Below are 21,761 nucleotides of genomic sequence, written 5' to 3' on the forward strand. Positions count from 1 at the left end.
TAGTTCCCATTGTTTTTGGTGTCTGTCCCCAGTGGCCAAGGTTGGTTCAGTGGGTCGTGTAGGCTTCCTGGTGGAGGGGACCGGTGCCTGTGTTCTGGTGGATGAGGCTGGATCTTGTCTTTCTGGTGGGCAGGACCGCATCCGGTGGTGTGTTTTGGGGTGTCTGTGACCTTGTTATGATTTTAGGCAGCCTCTCTGCTAAAGGGTGGGGTTGTGTTCCTGTCTTGCTAGTTGTTTGGCATGGGGTGTCCAGCACTGTAGCTTGCTGGGCGTTGAGTGGAGCTGGGTCTTAGCGTTGAGATGGACATCTCTGGGAGAGCTTTCGCCCTTTGATATTACGTGGAGTCAGGAGGTCTCTGGTGGACCAGTGTCCTGAACTCGGCTCTCCCACCTCAGACGCTCAGGCCTGACACCCGGCTGGAGCACCAGGACCCTGTAAGCCACACGGCTCAGAAGAAAAGGGAGGAGAGAAAATAATAATAATAAAATAAAGTTATTAAAATAAAAAATTATTAAAAAGGAAAAAATTTTAAAGTAATTTAAAAAAGAGAAAGAAGAGAGCAACCAAACCAAGAAACAAATCCACCAATGATAACAAGTGCTAAAAACTATACAAAAAAACACAAAAAACGGACAGACAGAACCCTAGGACAAATGGTAAAGGCAAAGCTATATAGACAGAATCACACAAAGAAGCACACACTCACAAAAAGAGAAAAAGGGAAAAAAAAAATATATATATATATATATAATATCTTCTGGGAAGTCTGAGGTCTTCTGCCAGCATTTAGTAGGTGTATTTGTGGGGAGGAAGGTGATCTCCACGTCTTACTCCTCTGCCGTCTTGAAGGTCCATCCTCTAAAGTATTTTTTAAAGTTCTCTATTCAAACAGGTTGTTGGGTTAGCATTTCTATTAAATGGAAATTAAGTCATAAATTCAATATTTATTAAGTAATGGAAATGAAAATCTGACATTTAGAATAGTTGGTTGTTTTTAATATACAGCGGCTTTAAAATCTGTCTTTCTAACTTGTTGTGTCTAAGTGAGTGAGCTAAATTTTCCAACCCTCTTGCTCACCATCGACAAGCCCTGTGTTAGAATTTTAGAATTAATTCCACTGAGTACCGGAACATAGGAGCAGCTCATGTGTAGACGGATGGGACTAGGAACTGGAAAGCTGCCCGTCCCGAAGTGGACGTTAGTGTTTGTTTCCTCTGTAACCACTCGCTGGCCCTTGCTTTCTTCCCGCCTCCATCTTTGCATCTCGGACTAACCCACGCCCACCTCCGTCCTTTCTGCATCCCCTGCGGGGCCTCTGCCAGTGATTCTTCACCTGGACGGGCTCTCTTTCATGCACACAGCCCCCCTGTGACACTGACAGAAAGGACCAGTATTCAACCAAGGGTGGGAGACTGGATCAATTAGTGGCAGAGAAAGAGATGTGACCAGAGTGGGCCTGCCTGCTCAGCGCTGCAAGAGCTGAGGCTCTGTCCTCGCGCCTAAATGGGCTGAGTGGGCGCCTGAGGCCGGCGTGCGACGGAGGAGCGGCTTCAGTATCGCAGGGGCCGTCACGGAGGCTGGGGTGGGTGTGCAGGAGGGTCTTCTGATGACGCCGGACAGGAAGAAGCCTTGAATGTGGGGCCCTGAGCGTGTATGACCTCTGCTAGAGCTGTGGCTGATCGGAGCTTCCAGTGAAGATTTGGTGAAGAACAGAGTCCAGTTGCCAAAAAGATGCTTCTCTTCGCTGGTGCTGTGAGCCTGGACCCTGCGCCCGATGCTCATGTCACACTCGGCCGTCTGTGCCTAGCACGACTGCACGGGCCCCAAATCAACCTGCTGCTACTTCTGGAAACAGACAGCCCCCTCTTCTCCCCCGCAAGGCCCCACCTCAGCCACCCATCTGGAGCTAATAAGAGTCAGTGCTTTGCTGGGAGCGTTGAGTCGGGAGGGCAGGCTGATGTCAAGTATGTGTTTGGTGGCCTCCTAGCTAATGAGTTTGTTGTGTTTTGTCTAATCCATGAATCCATGTTTTTAGTAACCTTAAGTGATACAGATTTTTCAAACCAAGCAGGATTGTAAAAAGCCCGTTTTCTGTGCTTCCCTGGTGGCGCAGTGGATGAGAGTCCGCCCGCCGATGCAGGGGACGCGGGTTCGTGCCCTGGTCCGGGAGGATCCCACGTGCCGCGGAGCGGCTGGGCCCGTGAGCCGTGGCCGCTGAGCCTGCGCGTCCGGAGCCTGTGCTCCGCACCGGGAGGGGCCGCAGCAGTGAGAGGCCTGCGTACCGCCAAAAAAAAAAGCCCGTTTTCCATTTACTCCTTTTTGTTAGACCACGTTGCCCCAGTAGCTGTCAGGAGAAGATTCTGGGATCGTGTCGCCTCTTTCTCCAAAGGTGCTGTCTTAGTCCATTCAGGCTGTGGGAATAAAAATACCACAGACTAAACAACCAGCTTGTTTATTTCTCACAGTTCTGGAGGCTGGACGTCCATGACACAGGCAGACTCAGTGCCGGCTGGCGGCCCGCTCCCTGGTTCGTAGACGGCGTCTTCTCGCTGTGGCCTCACATGGCAGAGGCACGAGGGGTCCCTCTGGGGTCCCTCTAGTACGTGCGCTGAGCCCATCGTGAGGACTCCCTCTTCGTGACCTCGGCACCCCCAGAGGCGCCACCTCCTACCACCGTCACGCCGGGGCTTCGGCTTCAGCGCGTGAGTGGGGGGCGGGGCCCCAGACGTTCCGTCCGCACGCAGCGGAGTCTGAGGGGTGCGTCTCAGGTCCTGCCAGACACCCTTCTCTGAGGAAATGACCGCGTTCTCCTGGTCTTGCGGATAGATCAGAGGTGTAAACCTGGACCTTTCAATGAGCTGACGCTGCGGGGATCGTGAAACCTACTGCTGCGTGTCCAACGGAGTGACGTGCTCTCCAGGCTCTGACGATGCATCACAGTGACCGCGGCCACGGTTCCACCTCGGCCCAGCAGGATGGCGCCGCGCACGGAGGTTATGGGCCGATTCCTGGACTGAGCACGTTGGTTTGTCGTCGCCTCGTGTCCCCTTCCCGCTAGCCCCGCGTTGGCGAGCAGGATTGGCGCAGTCCTCTGCCTCTGCCTTACGGTTCCACAGCGGCTCCAACGCGGACCCAGTAGCTTACTGTCCAGATGAGGCAGGATTCCCCCCCTCTCTCATGTCATACGTGGTTCTTCCTGGGAAGAGTCGAGGCCACCAGCCGTGCAAAGCAGCAGAGTCACCAATAAGTCACCGCCTTTGAGGTCGTGAAACAAGCCGGTGAGATGATTTAACAGACCGTTCTGGTGGAGAAACAAACTGTAAAGGTCTGTTTATGTTAGCATTTGGTGTGTTAAGGTCCATTGGGCTGACCCTGATTTCAAACTCAATCGTTGCAAATACTGAAAGTCAAACTGGAGGAGAAGGATTTCCTCCCTTTCTTAATAGTCTGTGTTTAGTTCATGCCTGCTTGTGTCCTCGGGGCATTTTGCACGTCACGTCTGTGTGTCGAGGTTCGGCACTTGCACCCGTGTCGCGGTGCCACCGGGACGACTGTCATGCCGTGGTGACAGAACATGGCCGGGGTATCTGCATCGCCGTGACTCTTTGTGCCCAATCAGGCCAAGACCCCTGGCCGGCTGGTGGTGGGAGTGGGGGCTTGTCCCACTGTCTTTGTGCCCGGAGCCCCGCCTGAGCCGGGCGGGAGTGGCTGGCTGTGAGCCGCCCTGGAAGGACGCGCGGGGGACCCGGGCAGTGCCTGGATTGTTCTGGAGCTCTCGTTGCGCCCCCGAGGGCCCCGAAGGAGAAGCGGTGGGAGGTTAGAGAGATGGGAGCTTTGGGGAAGGGGCAGCCGTACACCAGGTGAGGCGGCGTCCACCCCAACAGCTCTTCACTCACGAGCTGTTTCCTGTCCGGCCGCGGGAGGAGGCAGGCTTTGCGGACGGGGCGCGACCTCCCGCTGCACTGAACCCAGCTTCCTCTCCGTGGGGAGGAGCTGTGTGCAGGCTGGGGGCCGCGGCTGGAGGCGAGGCGTTCATGCCGGCCGGGCTCCGGCCCCCCGGGGCAGAGTCAGCCTGTGCCCGGACAGCACGGATGCCCAGGAGGAAGATCGCGTCGCAGATCGTGATCTGTGCTGTGACGCGGGGAAGGGGTGTTTCTGTTCCTTAAACAAAACGCTCTCTGCCGAATCACCCACAGGCCTTCATTTTAAAACGGGAAGGCGGATTCTTCACTGAAGGAACCCCCCCCTCGGTTTCTTCTTTCCGGCCGGTGGAGGCACGTGGGGAGGGAGGAGCCAGGGCTTTTGCTGCTCCTCCTTCATCTTTTTTTACGAAGTCTCAAGTTCAAGCTGTCGTCTAGCACCTTCCTGCTGATCTTCCTCCGTAGAAGTCCAGAGTGCCACCTCCTTGCCGCCCTCCCCTGTCGTGAGAACACGAGGCTGGCGTGGCTTCCCTGGGGGACTCTCGCAGCGTCCTCGCTGGGCCCTGCCCGCAGAGAGAGGCTTAGGGTGAAACCTTGCAGGAAGCCATGTCCTCTGGGCACATGGGGTATAATCAACATCCCGCTTTTTAAGGGGAGCTCTTGCCCGTTCACTTCCACTTCCTCTGTTCCCTCCTTTAATCGACATTGAAGGCTCCTCGTGACCATGAGTGCCACTGCATTGGGTGGCTCAGTCCTCCGAGAACAGGACCGTGGGTGCTTTTCAGGGTCACTTCTGGCTATTGAACAGCCCCGGTGTGTATCGACGTTCAGTCCGGAGAACGTCCAGTGGGTATAGAAAGACTGGTCGTCCCAGCACGGAAATCCAGACCAGAGTCCCCTCATTCTAGGCTGTAAACCAGGTCGTACAAGTGTGTGACGTAATAATGGAACGTCAGGCCTGTTTCCAGAAACCAGCACGTGTTTTGTCCTGTGCCTCTTCTCAAAGACAGACCTTCTTCAAAGACGGTGGCTAGAGTGCGTTGGGCCAGCTCTCCAGGAGCAAAACCAGTCACAGGAACATAGTCTCGTGTGCCGGCTCCCTGGTGGCGTGGCCTGGAGCAGGTCCGTCTGCGTGGCTGGGGAGGAAGGGAGTCAGCACCCGGCCCCCAACCGGGCTCAAGCAGGGGCGCTTTGGAAAACACAGTCTGAATTTGCACCTTGGGATCAGAGCTAGAGAAATGGCATTTTTAAATTTTTTTAATTGTTTTTAATTGAAAAAAATACGTGTGTGCTATTAGCCTTTTTACTTTGCCTTCCTATTTACACAGAGGCAAAATAGCAGTCATTTTACCAAATCAGGGTTCCTCAACCAAGACTGAGTTGTGACTCTATTTCCTCCACGACAGGGTGAATCAGTGAAGTACTTCCTGGATAACTTGGACCGGATTGGCCAGCTGGTGAGTAAGACCCCCAGCCCAGGAGTCTGTGATCCAGGATTAGAAAGCATTTGTGTGGAGACCAAAGCAGCCCAAGCGGTGAGGGCTTTTGCCGTCCTTATGAGCCATGAGCATTACGAGCCACAATGCCATTATTGCTCCTAAAAAAATTAGCGATAATTCCTTAATATCAAGTCAGTTTTGAGACTTTCCCAGTTGTCTCATTAATGTTTTCTTGTGGATGCTGCTTATTTTAGTGGTTTGAATCAACATCCTATTACGGTCCATCCATTGCAATTGGTCCGTGGCACTTAGACTTCTTTTATTCTATAGGTTTCTCCTTCTGTCTTTTTCTTCCTTTCAGTTGATTTGTTGGAGGAACTGGATTATTTCTCCTGTAGGGTTTCTCACATCTCAGTTTTGCTCTTCCATCCCTGCAGTGTTGTTGAAGATGTTTCTCTCTCCCCTCTATACCTCATGAACTGGTAGTTGGCTCTAGAAGCTTCAGCCCTGTTTGGATTTTTGGCACGGATGATGCATGAGTGCTGGTGTGCAGTGATCACTGGAGGATTGTTAATAGTGCAGGATCAAAGTGGTTTGAGTGACCACAGTTGCCCGTGTGTTGCTAAAGACTTTAAGAGTTCTCCAAGAATAACATATTAAATATATTGCAGGCTAAATTTAAATAGCGTTGCAAAACCTAAGTTAAATCAGTTCACAGTGAGGGTTTGGAATGCGTGTGCCCTAGAAGTTAGAAAAATAGAAAGGTAGCTGTGGTGCAGGAAAAAAAAAAGATGGTAGTCTCCTGGGGCGAAGAAAGTCGATGAGATTTTAGACTGGGGCCTAACAGTGAAGATTCTGATGATTCCTCCTCATCCTGATGAGCCTCTGTTCCTTTTGAAATGAGCTGTTTAGTTCCTTCACTTTTTGTTTCATGGTAAATGTATATTTTTGTAATTGAAAGTTGCTTCTGGTATTGGGTTCAGCTTCTCTCAGAAGTCACTGTAACTCTCTTTCCTTCCACCCCATCTTTTTGTTCTTGCTTTCTCACGTTCTTCGTCTCCTAAATTTCTCCCTTATCCTACTTTACAGAACTACTTTCCTAGCAAGCAGGACATCCTGCTGGCGAGGAAGGCCACCAAGGGCATCGTGGAGCATGACTTTGTCATCAAAAAAATCCCTTTCAAGATGGTGGATGTGGGCGGCCAGCGGTCTCAGCGCCAGAAGTGGTTCCAGTGCTTTGATGGGATCACGTCGATCCTCTTCATGGTCTCGTCCAGTGAGTACGACCAGGTCCTCATGGAGGACAGGCGCACCAACCGCCTGGTGGAGTCCATGGACATCTTTGAGACCATTGTCAACAACAAGCTCTTCTTCAACGTCTCCATCATCCTCTTCCTCAACAAGACGGACCTCCTGGTGGAGAAGGTAAAGACCGTCAGCATCAAGAAGCACTTCCCAGACTTCAAGGGGGACCCGCACAGGCTGGAGGACGTCCAGCGCTACCTGGTCCAGTGCTTCGACCGGAAGAGACGGAATCGCAGTAAGCCGCTCTTCCACCACTTCACCACCGCCATAGACACCGAGAACATCCGCTTCGTGTTTCACGCTGTGAAGGACACCATCCTGCAGGAGAACCTGAAAGACATTATGTTGCAGTGAGAGAGGACGCCCCTCACTCTTGGGGTCCTTCAGCAGCCTCGCCGGCCACAGGCCGGGTCGCCCCGGCGTCCCGGACGGGCTTCCCGAATCCGTGCGCTCAACACCCGGCTCAGGGGTGCTGTGAGGCCCGCCACGCTCTAGGCCAAAGGGCGTGACGCTTGGACGTCAGCTACTGAATCCTGGGGACTCGTGAAACTACTGAAGATCCAAGCGATCACTTTGGTATCAATGTGTAATGCCTAATAACACAGCTTTCTCTCTTTTTACAGAAACTGTTCCTTCTCTGACACAGTGTAATCGAGGACTGTGTGCGCGCGCGCGCACTCTGTCTTTCATGACAGAAACACGAAAACCGACACCTTTGCAGATGGCTTTTCCCTCTAACTCGAGAGTGCTTGGTGAGGAGTGTTGCCGGGGCGGGGGGAAGGCGGGTGGTTTGTAGGAGGTGAAGCGCGGGCTGTCACCACCACCTCCCCAAGGGAACACGATGCCTTTTAAGTCTCTTGTGCCGATGTCCCGAGAGGCCCCGGCCCGGCCGTCAGATGACAGGGTGGCAGTGAGAGCTGGCGGTGTGGACCTAAGGCCCCACAGCCTGCGCTTTCTTCCCGCCCGGTCCGATCAGCCCGCGGCACGACGGGACACGGGGCGGAAGGCGTGCGCACGGGCGCTGCCGGGAACGGCCCCCTCCCCTCGGCACAGGTCTGTGCCCCCTGCCTCTGTGCCCACCCTCCCGCCCCTCGGCAAAGACTGCAACCAGCTGGCCTTGCAGATGACTCTTCTGTCTTCTGAGTCGCCTCCGACGCTGCAGTCGGCCGCAGGGAGCCTTTCCTTCTTTGGAGGGAGTGGAGAGCTCCTTTCCTCTCGGGGGCTTCCGAGAGCTGGCGCCATTGCCAGCGGAGCCCTCGTTAACACCCCCGGGCTCCGCGCTGCCTTATGGTGGCCGGGAATCGAGGTTCTCATCAGGGTCTCTCGCGTCTCCTAACGTACACACATCGCAGGAGAGCTGTCGGACGTGGTCCCCTCGGAGTGGACCCGCCGAGGCTGCGAACGTCGGCACGAGCTGGTCAGTGTTACGCTCAGTTAACTAACGTGTCCGGTTACTCTGTCCAGGTGTCTTTCACTGTGTCTAAAGAGACATTGCATTCCAGACTGTCCCCCGCCGTGTATTACTCTACTCAAGAGTGTCTGGCGGGTTGAGGACGCTGCCTAGCATTTAAAAGAGAAAAAAGCTTCCTCTGTCAGCGGCACCAGAATGTTCCTGTGGTTGAGCAACCGTCCCTGGGCCCCATCGCCAGGCCACGCTGTTCCCGGTCCTGCGTCCCCGGCGAGTGGCTCGCTCGCCTTCACGCAGCAGATAAACAGGGACCTCCTCGTGGCAGATGCTGACCCAGGAGGAAAGGGAGGAGAGAAACTGCTTCTGAGTCAGCCTTGTTATCACAGGGTTTTAATGAGGAGACGACATGAAATCCTGTCTCTCTGGGCACTCGAGGCTTCCTGTCGATGTTTGCTGGGGTTTCGGCTCTTTTTTTTTTGGCTGGAGAAAAGTTGCTGTTTTTGTACTGCTTCCTGTGGCTCTTCATAAACTGAGAGGACGCGCCCCGGCATCGGGGCCGATGACCGAGGCTGAAAGGAAAAAGAACATTCTCAACGGGCTGCGTCAGGGCGGCCCAAGACCCCACTGTCGCTGCTCAGAGGACCCTGTGCCGGGGCACGAGCGCTCCTCGCCCGCCAGGTTCCAGGTCTCACGTGGGTGTCGGACCCACGCGCTTCCTCACCAGCCTGGAAACGCTCCCTGTGGCCTAGCGGAGGGGGCGGTCGGCGTAGCCGGTGCCGGGGCCCGTCCGAACGGCTTGCTGGCGAGGGGTCAGCACGGTCGGCGAGTGCCGTTTGTCCTTTAAACCGTGCGACGCGGCGGCTGCTTTGCTTTCGGAGGCGGAAGCGAGTCGGTGTTGACAGGGAAGCTGAGCGGACTGGGAAGCAGGGGGACGGCCCGAGGGGGGCCCTGCCTGGCCTGGGCCTGACCCGCTCTCCCCTCTGCGGCCGGGCTCCCCTCTTCACGGTGAGCTCAGTGGACGGCTTAGTCCTGCAAGGCGCTCGGCCCTCAGTTCCATGACTGGTCGGCATCCGAGAAGAAGATGGCTCTTTGCGAGGTCAACTGAAACCATTTACAGCCTTTCTACACATAGAGTATAGTCACTTTTCTCTCCAAAACCTTAGGCTTTTCTATTTTTTTAATTTTAATTTCACTGTTACCCTCGATTATTGTCTTTTTTTATTGAGATAGTTGTGCCTCATCTGTTATTGCAAAAATGTAACAATAAACTTCCTCAAACTAAGATATTTTCCTCATAGTTATACTGTTTACACATAAGGACACATGTACGTTTTTTACTGAAATATTTTTTAACCCTTCAGTTTGTAGAGAAATTGTTTTAAAGATGTTGCACTGTAGCTTTGTAATTTATATAGAGAGTTCTCTAGACTCCTTATTCTTGTAGTTTTTTTACTTCTTTGATAAAAATGAGTCCGTTTATGTCAACCCCGAGATCAGGAAATAATCTTGAAACAAGATGGCTAGTTGCGGCTGACTGACTTGGGCGTCCTGGGAACAGACGCCAAGTCGGTGTCGCGCGCAAAGGCGCCGCCGAGGAGGGCGGTCAGGGTGCGTTGGTCGCCGCTTACCGTTTGCTCAGCATCTCAGCGTTGGCAGGAGGGGCTGCTTGGATGATCCGACCACCTTCAGTCTCTGGCTGTTGAGACGTATCCTTAGTTTTCCTTTGCTTAATAGAAAGTATCAACTCAGCATGTGAAGTCCACATTAATCTTACAGTCTGCAAGATTCAGAGCCGTGGGGTAACTCTCCTCGTGTTCCTTGAAGGTTCATTACTTGTCGATCACAGTTTTTATTTCCACGTTGGGACACAGGAGCTCTCACTGAGTGGACGCCTCTAGAACACGACCTCAGGATAAGGAACAGCGGCAGATACATGTAAAGACACGTGTGTGTGTGTGTGAAGGAGGGATCCTGCTGCCCTGAGACCTGGGGGCCCGAGGAGAGGACCTGGTGACGGACGTGGACGTGGCCAGAGACCGGAGGCCGGGGGAAGCCCAAGGGAAGGCAAGGGTGGGAACTGTTTCTCTGCAACCCCGTGGGGTGACCGTCCCCATCACAAAACGAAGAAACCACTGACGCAAAGTGCGAACGATTCCCAGCCGACAGAGCTCGCGGCGCTCGGGATTCGCTTGTAGAAAAGGCACGTATGTATCGTCCAGCGGCCATCGCCCGGCTAGGCGCTGTGTGCGTCCACGCGTGGGGAAGGCAGAAATGCTCCCCCCGCCCCCAGAGAAACTTGTACTTGTCCTTATCCACGTGGCTGAGGGCCAAGCCCTTTGGGTTCCAGTTTCCCCGTTTGTAAAAGCTGGACCAGATCACGATGCTCAGCTCTGGCGCCGCAGTCACATCACCTGAGGGGCTTTGCAAAGCCCTGGGCTGAGCCACCCAGAACCCGCACGGTACAGGCGTCACGTGGACGCACTCCTGGGTTCCCTGGTGGTTGCTGTGCAGCCGGGGTCACGAGCCCTGAAGCAGAGGACCACGGAGGACTCCCTCCGGGCCGCTGGGATTGTGGTCCACAACGTACTGGCCCCCGAATCCTCCCCTTGCTGTGACCTACAACCTGCCTCAGGAAGAAAGTGATGCTGCGTTTTCTGTTGTGGTTTCAGTGAAGAGCAGAAGTTCCCACCAAGCCTTCAACAGCGTGTCGGGTGGTCCTCTCAGGCCTTTTGACGCCACCTTCTCCGTAAGGTGCATCAGGTGCGCTCGGCAGCCTCATTCTTCAGTGATGCCCGGAAATTTAGGGAGCTCTGTTTGAAGAAAAAGACAAGCCCTTTTAAAGTCTGCCCGGCAGCGCTAGGGAGAGGTGGGCCTTGCGTGTGGGATTCCTGTGTTTCACGGACTTGGCGTTCGGGGCGGGCACGGGCCCTGGTGCCAAGTTGGTGCTGGGCCTGCAGCTGGTGGGGGCTGAGAGCTCAGCCCCCCTGAGCAAGGGCTGCTTTTACGGACTGCGTTTGTGAGGCACCCGCTGGGCCCTGAAGAGGGTGGTGGCGGGTCCCCAGAGGAAGGAGCTGCTTGGTTACGGTGGCTCAGAGGCTGGCACCCGCTGTGTTGACGGCCCTTAACGGCAGGTGGCACGCGTTTCGCGCCGAGGTCGGGAAGGGGAAGGCTCGCTGTGGGTGGAGGGGAGCCCCGGGGCGCGGAAGGGCCACTCCGCTTCCTCGGCCCCACTGTCGGTGTCTGGTTCCTACCTTCTGCTGGAGGAGGACTTGAGGGCACGCGAGGCCCAGCTGCGCGTGTGGGCCCTCACTCTCCTGCCAGGTCCCGCCCTCCAGAGCCCGCTGGAACTTAAGAGGCCGGGTGGCGGTCGCCGGTGCTCAGGATGGCGCACTGCAGTAGGTGGTCTGGGTTTCCATACCGCGTCGGCATCTCTTCAGGCTGCTACCTGCCCGAAGCACCCCCAGTGCCTGCCTCTCGCTGGATGACCCGGGAGGCTTCACACCCAGAGGGCTCCTCGGCGTGGGCCCCACACCTGCAGGGGTTCTGCTGACCCTGCCGGTGGTCGTGAGCCCCTAGGAGAGCGGAGCGCTGCTCCGCGTGGGGACTTCGTGCACGAGGCTCCCGCCCCAGGTCACGGCAGGGAGGAGCGGGATGTCGGCAGCCCAAAGTGAGTCCTCAAACGTCCTGGCGGGATGGATGTTCCGGGAGTTGGCGTCTGCGTATAGCAAGAGGTAGGACGTGGGGTGGGAGTCAGAAGTAAACCAGGAGATTCCTGCCCGCAAACGCAGCGCTCGTAGGGCAGCAGGGCCCTCCCCGGCAGCCTGTGATTAGGGTGTGGGGTAGCTGAGAACAGGCGGGAACTGCTCTCGTATCCCACCCGACCTGTGGCGCCTCCCTCCTCCTCCTCAAATCCAGCGATGACCTTGGCACGTCACTGTGACGTTCTTATTACAGGGACCCAAGACTCTGTGGCTGGGCACGCGGCCCCGTGGCTCGCTTCACAGAGAAGCGCACACCTGGCTCCCCCTGGAAACTGGGTTCTCCGCTTCTGAGCTGGTTGTGAAGGTAGCGTTTTTATTCCGGTGGCTTTCTTGTGTGTGTGTAACGCAAACCACAGTGAAGCACGAGAGCAGCTCCTAGGGGTTCCCGGAGCAGCCCGAGTTTCCTCCCGGGCGGGCGGGCGGCACTCTGATTGCACGGCCGGCGGAGTGTAGACGGGGCCGAGCCGCACGGGCTCACAGTCCCGATCTGTCTGTCCCAGGCTTGCCACTCGGGCGCCTTTTTATTAACGCTGAATTCATTTTATTTTGTGCTTTCAAAAGCTGATGAATTCCCCCAAATGAACATAGCGCAGCTGTTCACGGTCAAGGTGGGGGTTTCCGGCGGGACCGCGTTTGCCGGCAGGTTGCAGAGCCAGACCGCTCTGGTGGCCCGGGCAGTGCGGACACTGGGGAGGGGTGGACCGCGCATCCCGCCTGGTGAGGCTGGCGCCGAGTCCGGCCGAGGGAAGTCCGGTGTAGGGGCAGCTGAGAGCATGACCCTTGTGAGTGGGGGGAGGCAGGCCCTCCGCTGCGGGTTCTGGCGCTTCCCGGTGCTGGTCCAGGGGCTCAGCTCTTCAGCTGACTTCAGGACCTCTCCAGTCGGGAAGGCACTGAGAATGGGGGTTGCAGGAGGCCCCGCCCTGAGTGGCGACGGGCCGGGTGTGCCGCCGCCGCGGCGTGGGCGCTTTACGGCATCTCACGGGGCCGCCACGCGCCTCGCAGCTGAACCCTCTGCCCTGGGGCCCCGGCCCCCGGGGGAGTCCCCCGCAGCCTCGGGGGACTCAGGAGGTCTCCTCACCACCCTCTGTCCGGCTGCCCTCAAAAGAGGTCCGTGCCCACGCTGGGCAGAGAGCACTGTCCCCTAGGAGACTCTGGAACTCAGGTCACAAACGTGGAACCAGCCTCCATCTGACAGTCGAGCTAACAAAGCCGGTTCTCTGTGGCTTCCCCCTTCACCCAGGCTTTCTGGACGGGCCCGGGCACCTTCTCCAGGTTCACCGGCAAACTCACTGCGGAGTCTGTGGAAGCCGGGGCCAAGGCCTGTCCCAGGAGGGCTCACGGGCACCCTGTGAAACTTTCTCCCCATCATCTTAACTGTTAGATTCTCTAGCAAGCCTGTTTACCAAGAAATTTAAAATAGATCTCTGTTGAGTCTGCCCACCTCTGGGATCTTCAAGCATCACCTTTTGACCTGTTATGCAAATGCCAGAACGGTCCGAGTGTCTTTCCCTTCACTCCGTGCGCAGCACTAAAATTGGCAGGCGTGTTTTCTCTGTTGGCGCGAGCGCAGCCGGGAAGTTTGCGTTGTGTGCGCGGCCCCCTCCTCTGCCACGTCCTCGGCTCGCCGCCTCAGTGCTGTGCTGTGGCCCCTGTGGCGCGTGGGGGGCCCCGTGGCGGGGCAGGGCCGTGGGCACGACGGGCTGCAGAAACGGAGCCCTGAGCTCTTCCGGGGTCTCTCCACTCGGAAAGGAAATGCAAGGGCAACGGCCGAGTGCTGGGCCGTGGGCACCGGCCCTGGGGTGTCGCTGCGGCTCCACACCCCTCCCCCCCATCCCGGCACCGACAGTGGGGGCCGGGCCTCAGTTTACGGATGCTGTGTTCCAGGTTAAGAGATACACGATGCCGTGTAAAAAGTGTATTGTATAGCTACGGGGGTTAGTTTAACATGTTTTGTATATACGACTTTTATAAATCTATTAAAATTTGCCGTAAGTTACATTTTCTGGTGTGTTGCGTCCCTGGCGCCCCGCGGCAGCCGTGAGCGAGGCCCCGTGAACGCGGGGAGCACGGTGCCGGGTCCGTGCGTGCGTGTTCGTTGTTGTGTCTGCCGGCTTCCTGGGTGAAGCTCCACCCCTGGGGTGGGTGGCCAGGGCCCCAGTGGGCGCCGGGCAGGAGAGGGGTGGGCGGGTGGTTAGAGCCTGGGGCCTGGGCCTCGGGCCCTACTCCCTCATCCCGTCCCCTCCCTGGCAGGGGTCCCATGTACTCGCCAGTGTTTACTCAGCCACAGGGTCAGGCGTGTCTCCACGACATCACAAGTACAGCCTGTAGTCTGGATGAGATGCAAGAACACAGCCGAGTGACCACGTCGAACCTCCAGGGTCACCGCAGAAAAAATGTTGTAGGCGATATTAGTCTAAGTAGAAATAATGACACGCCCCCCCAGAAAAGAAAAAGTAGCCTTTTTGTTATGTCACATCAAAAACATCAGCCTTCACCCTGAGAAACGTGGATACAGGGAACAACATTTATGAAGTGAGCCAGTGCAGTGGATAAGGTTTTTTTTAACTTCGAGCGGAGTGACTGGAACAGAAGAGGTATCTAGTGGATGTGTGTTGGGTGGACGTGTCGTGGATAAATAGACTCTCCCAGTGTGTCCACATCAACAAGGATCCGAGTCTCTTAGAGGAGGCCCTTCCAAGGAGGAGACCAGACCATTCCATTTCTAGAAGATGCACGCACAGTGAAAGCGCTGGCGACATTGCCGGTAGATTCTAACAGGCACTGTGCATGCCAAGCAAGAAGGAACTGCTGATTACATTCAAGTGGTGAACTCTCTTGTTTTCAGTTAGACTTCCAGAATTTCATCCTCTTCCCTCAGGATTCGGGTTTGGTAGCATTAATTTGGAGAATGAAAATGCAATATGTAAGCACTAAAAAGTTGAATTACACAGAATTTATTCTGTACGTCGAAGTCATCCATAATCCCGGTGTTAAGCTGCCTGTGTGTATGTGTGTTTCCACTTGGCTTCTGGACTTTGAAACGTAAGAACGAGGCCAGTCGAGTTGTGAATCAAGTTGTGATTGAAGCTCACGTCATCCGACGAAGGCGTTGCCACTGAGAAAGGCCTGTTTGGGGGCCAGCGGTGGCGGGGGGGCCGAGGGGCCACGGTCCCGTGGACCTTCCTGCACCTTCTTCAGGCCTCGCTCCTCCTCGGAGCGTATGACAAGCCGGGCTTGAGCGAACGAGAGCCCCACTCCTACCGGCTGCTTCAGGGAGAAGCGGGAGAGGGACAGGGAGGCCCGAGGACAGAGGAGGAAAGAGGAGTGTCGACCTCTACTCCCAGAAGCTCCCGCGGCCTCGGTCCCGCCCACCCGAGGTGAGGTGGCCGCCCAGACGCCACTGTCCCCGCCGTCCACTGAAGGGGACTGTCCCCTGACGGACGTTCAGAGGCACACGGCCCTGGTCTTTCCCCAGGGGCAGGGGTGGACGACGACTCGGTGCCGGTTCAGGTAGGTGGGGAGCCCCGCCCTGCACCTGCTGGCACAGGCGGACGTGCTCCCCTGCGCCCCTGCCTTTGACGTGAGGTGCTGCTCTCGGAAGAGCTGCTGTCTGCACCCTTGGGCCCCCACGGGGCTCTCTCCTCTCCCAGGAACGCCTCTGCCACCAGCTCCGTCCCCCCCATTGAACCAGGAGGGCGGCAGGGCTTCCCCAGGGGCGTCCCCACTGACAGTCCGGGCTGGGCAGGAGGACAGGGGCAGACGCCCCACCGCCCCCCAGCATCCCCCCCAGCTTCGGCCACAACCACCGTCCAGCGTAGACGGTCAGCCCCGCCCGCCTTTTGAAACCCCCTCTTGCCTTGCACAGGCACTGCGAGAAACAGTGAAAGTAAGTCACCTTCTGTGGCTCAAAGGCTGAAGGTGGGAAAGAGGAGGAGCCGGTCGCCTTGGCGGGTCAGCGCCGCCCCGGGAGCCTCCGCCCCGTCCCCGTCCCCGTCCCCGTCCCCGTCCCCGGCAGGTGAGTGCAGCCTGCAGGCGCCGCGCCGGCCGGGATGCGGGTTTCCTGACTGGTTCCCCGCTGATCACGGGCCGTGAGAGGCCGTCAAGCAGACCTCCCCGTGGTGACCGCGGGGCACCATAAGGACCACACGGTGAGTGTCTCAGACCATCCGGGGGACGCGACGGAAGCCACGCGGGCCCGGCCGTGGGCGTTTCAGCTGCGCCGTGGCCGGGGAGGACGGGAGGCCTCAGAGCAGAGGATGCTGACGGAGCGCCGGGCCGAGGCATGTGCGGTGGCCTCGCGGGGGACCTGGTTTCGCTTCCAGCTAGTGTGCGGAGAGCCGGGGCCGTGCGCTAGGTGGGATATGCCCCACGGGTCCCCTCCGGCAGCCCAGGAGTTGCCTCTTGGAGCAGCGCGTCCTTGGCCGCCCTGGGTCGCCGCTGGGGTGGGGGCATTGGACTGAACACGTAGTGGCCCCAAGACGCCTCTTGGAAATTGTTTTTTGGGTTTTTTTTTTTTTAAAGGAATTCCTTTATTGATGGATTGATTTTGGGCTGTGTTGGGTCTTCGTTTCTGAGCGAGGGCTTCCTCTAGCTGCGGCGAGCGGGGGCCACTCTTCATCGCGGTGCGCGGGCCTCTCACTGTCGCGGCCTCTCTTGTCGCGGAGCACAGGCTCCAGACGCGCAGGCTCAGTAGTTGTGGCTCACGGGCCCAGTTGCTCCGTGGCCTGTGGGGTCTTCCGGGACCAGGGCTCGAACCCGTGTCCCCTGCATCGGCAGGCAGATTCTCAACCACCAGGGAAGCCCGGAAATTGTTTTTTAAAATAAACCCCTGACATAGCTCGTTTTCATCTGTCTCTTTACCCAAGAAGCAGAGTTCAAAGATAAGCCTCGGTTATTCTGGGCTCTCCCGGATGGAGGCGCTGGAAGAGGCCGGGCTCTTCACACGGGTTTCAGCGGCTCCCGGGGCTGCGGCTCCCGGTGGCCACGCAGTAGGCATTTCCCAGATTATCCTCAGCGCTTAGCTTCCACAGCCTGTCGTTCTAGGGGCCGTAAATCTGCTGTTTCCTGGGGCTTCCTTGGAACGGGCTCCTCTGTGGACAGTCGTCCTTACAGCCACCAGGACGGATCTGGCTCCACTAGAGACTCCGGCGCTGGGGCAGGCGGGGGTCGACGGCCGGCCGGGCCCGGGGTCCCCGGCGCCAGCCGCCCTCTGCAGCCTGGCCGCAGCGGGCAAAGGCGGCCTGGAAGAGGCCTCTGTCCACTCCCAGGGCGCGTGGGCTCCAGCTCAGCTCGGGAGCCGCCCGGCAAAGCCCTGATCCACCCTGGTCTTCACCAGGGTAAAAATATTCCTGCTGGGGACTCGCCCTCTTTATACAAACAAATCAAAGCCCCAGCGACTCCGGGCTTTGTTTTCCTTGGCATCTTTGCCCCCAGAGAGCCGGCCACCCACCCACCCGGGCCGTTGCCCGGCCCTCCGGGGCGTCTCTGGCCCAGAAGTGCTGCAGCCACTGGGCAGCTTCGTGGCCACCTTAGAAGCCAGGGCAGAGCCAGCAGGGCTGCGGCCCAAGTAGGGAGTCCGGGGTGCAGGCCTCCCAAGCCTTGTGCTTTTTCCTCCTGACTCTGCCTGCTCAGACTTTCCCGGTGTGCTTTCCTGAGACCCGGAACACGCAGGGCTAAGTCAGAGCAAACCCGCTCGGAATCTCAGCCCCTGCTTTGCAGCCTCAGGCAGATGAGCAAACCTCTCAGCTCCCTTAACCATAAAATGGGATCAAGGTGTCTCTACCTTGCAAGGATGTAAGAAATTCCCTGGTACTTAGAAGGACAGGTTCAAAGGGGGGCTTTACTTGCAAGGGCGAGCTCCCTGTCTTTCCCCAGACAGATGAGGGTCTAGCCGCCTGGCCCTGCCTGGCGGGTCTGTAGAGCAGCTTCTGTGGCCCCGCGAATGGACCTGTGTGTGTGTGTGTGTGTGTGTGTGTGTGTGTGTGTGTGTGTGTCCCTGGAATGCTACAGCCGCTCCTTTGAACTTGGTGGGATCTAAATTTGGACTCTTCGCTTTAATATTAGCTGCTTGGCTAAGCTATTGTGTGTTTATTTTTTTAAGCCCTTTCAGAGATTGCTTTCCTCCCAGAAAGGTCTGAATCAGACGTCCCATGGGACAGTATTAACAGGCCCACATCCCTCCCCCGACCCACGCTCTGGAAACGGGGGCGCCGGCGGAGGGGCTCGCAGGCTAATCCCACGTTCCTGCCCCACAGGTGGGGAGGAGGTTGAGGAACGGCCCTCCTCTCCCTCCTCTGGTGAGTCTGGGCTTCGGGGAGGAAGAGGGGTTAGAATGAGAGGCAGGAAGAGGGTCTGCCACCCCTTGACCGGGGCCCTGCTTCGCATCCCCCTTAACCAGGACGCAGTTTCCACATGCGTTGAGGCTACTTTTGAAGGCACGTGTGGATGTCGCAGCCCCATCTCACACAGGAACGGTGACACAACGCCACGAGCCCAAAGCATTTTTAGCTCCGTTCAAGCCCCTCCACCCAGTCCCACCAGAGAGTGAGAGGCTCCGAGAGGGTCCGTGGGAAAGCTCGGAGACCTCTCCTCCTGACTTGCAGGGGGGCCTTTGACAGATAAGGAGATGAGATATGGCACGAGATGAGATGACATTGCCCTGGTGCTTTTGCATAAGTAAAAACCAGGCCCTTGTTTCTCGGAAACCGTTGTCTGAAGCTATTTCAGCTCAGCCCCGTTGAGGTGCCCCGCTGCACCACGTCCGAGCCTGAACTTGAGGAGCCGTGACTTTGCTCTGGGCGATGGCGTTCGTCATCCCCTCTTCTGCCAAGAGCCGCTCCCTGGGGAATGTCCCCAACTGCTCTCCGCCCCCAGCAGGGGCAGAACCTGGGCGGATATTTGAGCAGAGGAAGGAAGCTATGATCTCTGTTCCTAAACGTTTTACTTTCAAAACTTTCCTCCCAGCAGCTGTCTTTAAAAAGTGTCCTCCGTCTGCAACTAATGACGGCCGTGGAGGAAGAGGCTTGTCCCTCCCCACTTCAGAATGCTTTTTTGGGGACACTGTCACAGTCAGGAGCCAAAGGCCACGGGTGCAGACAGACGGCACTGAGAATCTCGAAACGGCCCCCTTGAGCCCCCTCCCTCGGTCTGAGCCAGGCTCCTCTCTCTTCGCCACCTGTGCGTGTGCTCACATCACTCTAGCCGTTAATCTTCTGCAGAAGAAAAACAGGTAAGGTTTTGTCGCAAGTATGATGGCCAAGCTGAGCAGCAAATGCCAACTGGGGCGGGTCTTTCCTAAATGTTTTCTCACCTCCCAAGCTCTTCCAGAACCTCGCCACACCCCCATGAAGAGGTGGGATCTACATCCCCTCCCTGTGTGCGAGCCTAGGTGAGCCTTTCAGGCGGCCTTAAGAGAGTATGGCTGAGTCCTGAGAGGCTACACGTCTTCCGCGTGACTCCAGGAAATCCGTCCTTTGGTAGCCAGCCTCCGTACTACACGGAAGCCCAAGCCACCCGGACGGAACCAAGGCCCTGGCCCTCGGCCATCACACGGCAGCCCCGTGAGTGAGCCGTCCTAGAGCGGGACGCTCCAGCCCAGCCCCGGGGGCAGACCTTTCCCACCAGGCTCTGTCCACCCTGCAGCTTTCTGAGCTGGATAGGTTGCTGGGGTTTTAAGCCACTAAGGGATGAGTGGTTTGTTCACGGTGACAGACACCGAGGCCTCCTCCTCTTCCTCCGTCATGCTCTCTGTGGGGTCGGCCCCCGCACACTTTCTGCAGAGCCTGGCTCGTCCTCTTCTCCCCGTCAGTTACCTCTGGACCCTTGTGATGCATCCTCAAACCCATGAAAAAGAAAATGCGGGTCTGAAGAGCTGAATCCTTGCTGCTTGATTTTCAGGATGGTCTCATCCCTTCACCTCGTTCTGGGGCTGAAACCTACATCACAAGGAGGCTTCAGGCGTCCTTGCTTGGGGGGGGGCGACCCTCCTGATTCTATATTTGTAGTTTGTACTGTTTTTCTTACAGGGACCCCAAACTGTCTAAGCTACGCACAAAACGTAGGCGCTGCTGCTGATCTTGCCTCTCTCCCGATGGGAAGGTAGCTGCAAACTTCCTACCCATCGCTCCGCGGGAACGGGAACTCTGCCGTCCGGACGAGAAGCATCTCTCCCCAGGACTCGCAAGCAGCAGCCCGGGGCATTTGATAATGAAAACAGCGTCAGTCGGTCAGGAAGACCTAACAATCAGATGTGTGTGTTGCACGTAAAGGAGTTTCAAAGAACGGGAAGCGAAGTTTGACGAAATTAAAGGAAGACAGACAATTCAACTGGGGTGATGGATAGTTTAACATCTAAATCACTTGTTCTCGCAGCAACTGGCAGAACTAGACCAGAAAACACAGACACAGGTGTGCTAAACAAAACTCATCTCCTTGCCCTCACTGGTGGTGGGGTGGAGGCCACCTTTGTCAGAAAACTGTCCTGAGGATGGAGCCGCGGTTTGCTTTCATCTCTGCAAGTCACAGCAGGCAGCAGCACCTTCAGACCGGCACACGGGACACCCTCCCTTCCTGCAGCAGTTGTCAGAAGAAGTGGCGCGTCTCTGGGCACGTGGTCTGGTAGGCGGTGGCCACCCGGAACTTTCAGGAAGACGCCCACGCCAAGCTCCAAGGCTCAGAGTGCAGCTAGCGCCGCAGAAAGGGGTCTTTTCTATGGGCTTGGGGTCGGGGGAGGCGGGGGACCTTGCAGATTGCAACAAGACCCCCTCTGCCCCGCTTTGAGCGGAGGACCCACGTTGGGGCCTTGCAATCTGAGTTCGCCGTAGCAGAGCCGCGAGCCCCAGGCCGCAGGAGAGACAGGCATCTGCCCGGCACCTGCTCCGTGCGGTCGGGTGCGGCCCGAGGACGGCCATCGGGGTGCCTGGGACCCCGCCCCCCACCCCGGCCTCGTCGCGAGGCTGCGGCTGGGACTGGGGGTGCGGGGTCCACGTGCAGCCGGATCGCCTTCCGCCCGCTGCCGCGCCCGCAGCGCCCTGGGGACAGGCAGGCGCTGGACGAGACGCCCCGGCCGTGCTAATTGTCCTCCGCCTTCCAGCGCCGCGGGGACGCCTCGGCCCTGGACGGTTTGCGAGCGCTCAGCTTCCGCCTGAGGGAGGAGAACTTGTCGCCCAGGACTCGGCGCAGCCCCGCGCCGTCGCGGCCGCAGGGCGGGTCCTGCCGGGGGGCCGGGAGCCGCCCCGCGAACAGGTCCCAGCGGGCCAGGGCGTCCACGGCGCCGTCCACCCGCGCCAGCTCCTCCTCGGTCACGTCCCTCTCCAGGGCCTGGATGCAGGCCGCCAGCCAGCGCCCGTGCTCCGCCAGGGCCTCCCCCGGACTCTCCGCGGCCGCCAGCGAGCCCAGCCCGTCCTCGGGCTCCAGCTCCGGGCCCGCGGGGAAGGCGTGGCTCCAGGCGTCCGGGGACAGGGGCTCCGACAGGCCGCTGCCCGGCTCCGAGTCGCTCTCGCCGCACAGGCCCGAGTCCGCGCTGCAGGGCAGGGTCTCCTCCGACACGGACGGCTCCCCGGCCGCCGCTTGCGTCCAGGTGTACAGCCTCTACGAGGGAGAGACGCGGGCTGAGTCGGCCTGTCCGGCCCCTTGCCTCGCCCGGGAGCCGCCAGGAGGCCCAGCCCCTCTCCCGAGGGGGCCCCGCTGTGCCCAGGACCCAGGGCGAGTGGGCAGCCTGGTGCCACAGGGGTGCCTCTGAAGACGACAGCGATCTTGCAGGAGCTTTGCAAGCCTGACCGTTGTTCGTGGATCAACTGAGCTGACTTGTTAGCACTGTGTTCAAAGCGAAGGCAATGAGGGTCTTCCTGCATATCCCACAGCACCTCTGCGCGCGGGGCGTCCGCGCATCGGAGACGCCCGCGGTCAGCTGCCGCCCCCCTCCTCCC

General features: G+C 57.9%; 2 protein-coding genes and 1 long non-coding RNA gene across 11 annotated transcripts in view; 2 read left to right on the top strand and 1 right to left on the bottom strand.

The window, feature by feature from the left end:
- Positions 1-13,833, top strand: part of GNA12 (G protein subunit alpha 12) — a 115,996-nt gene extending 102,163 nt beyond the window's left edge. For 3 of the 5 annotated variants that reach the window (XM_059038565.2, XM_067012743.1, XM_067012742.1), the window contains exons 3-4: positions 5,329-5,379; positions 6,451-9,356. In XM_059038565.2, the coding sequence (XP_058894548.1) occupies positions 5,329-5,379; positions 6,451-7,020 (621 nt within the window). In that variant the 3' untranslated portion in view covers positions 7,021-9,356. Of the gene's footprint in view, positions 1-5,328; positions 5,380-6,450; positions 9,357-12,028 lie in introns of those variants that run through there. The other 2 variants (XR_010836459.1, XM_067012741.1) reach the window with 2 other exon arrangements.
- Positions 13,834-14,008: 175 nt separating this feature from the next.
- Positions 14,009-21,569, top strand: LOC131741550 (uncharacterized). Its single transcript, XR_010836460.1, has 5 exons — positions 14,009-15,345; positions 15,701-15,983; positions 17,936-18,131; positions 18,802-19,063; positions 19,860-21,569. It is a non-coding gene; the product is annotated as an uncharacterized lncRNA (long non-coding RNA).
- Positions 20,162-21,761, bottom strand: part of AMZ1 (archaelysin family metallopeptidase 1) — a 39,288-nt gene continuing 37,688 nt past the window's right edge. For all 5 annotated transcript variants that reach the window (XM_067012737.1, XM_067012738.1, XM_059038567.2 and 2 more), the window contains exon 7: positions 20,162-21,423. In XM_067012737.1, the coding sequence (XP_066868838.1) occupies positions 20,905-21,423 (519 nt within the window). In that variant the 3' untranslated portion in view covers positions 20,162-20,904. The remainder of the gene's footprint in view (positions 21,424-21,761) is intronic.

The sequence above is a fragment of the Kogia breviceps genome, chromosome 14 (genome assembly GCF_026419965.1).
Source record: "Kogia breviceps isolate mKogBre1 chromosome 14, mKogBre1 haplotype 1, whole genome shotgun sequence".
Classification (NCBI taxonomy): domain Eukaryota; kingdom Metazoa; phylum Chordata; class Mammalia; order Artiodactyla; family Physeteridae; genus Kogia; species Kogia breviceps.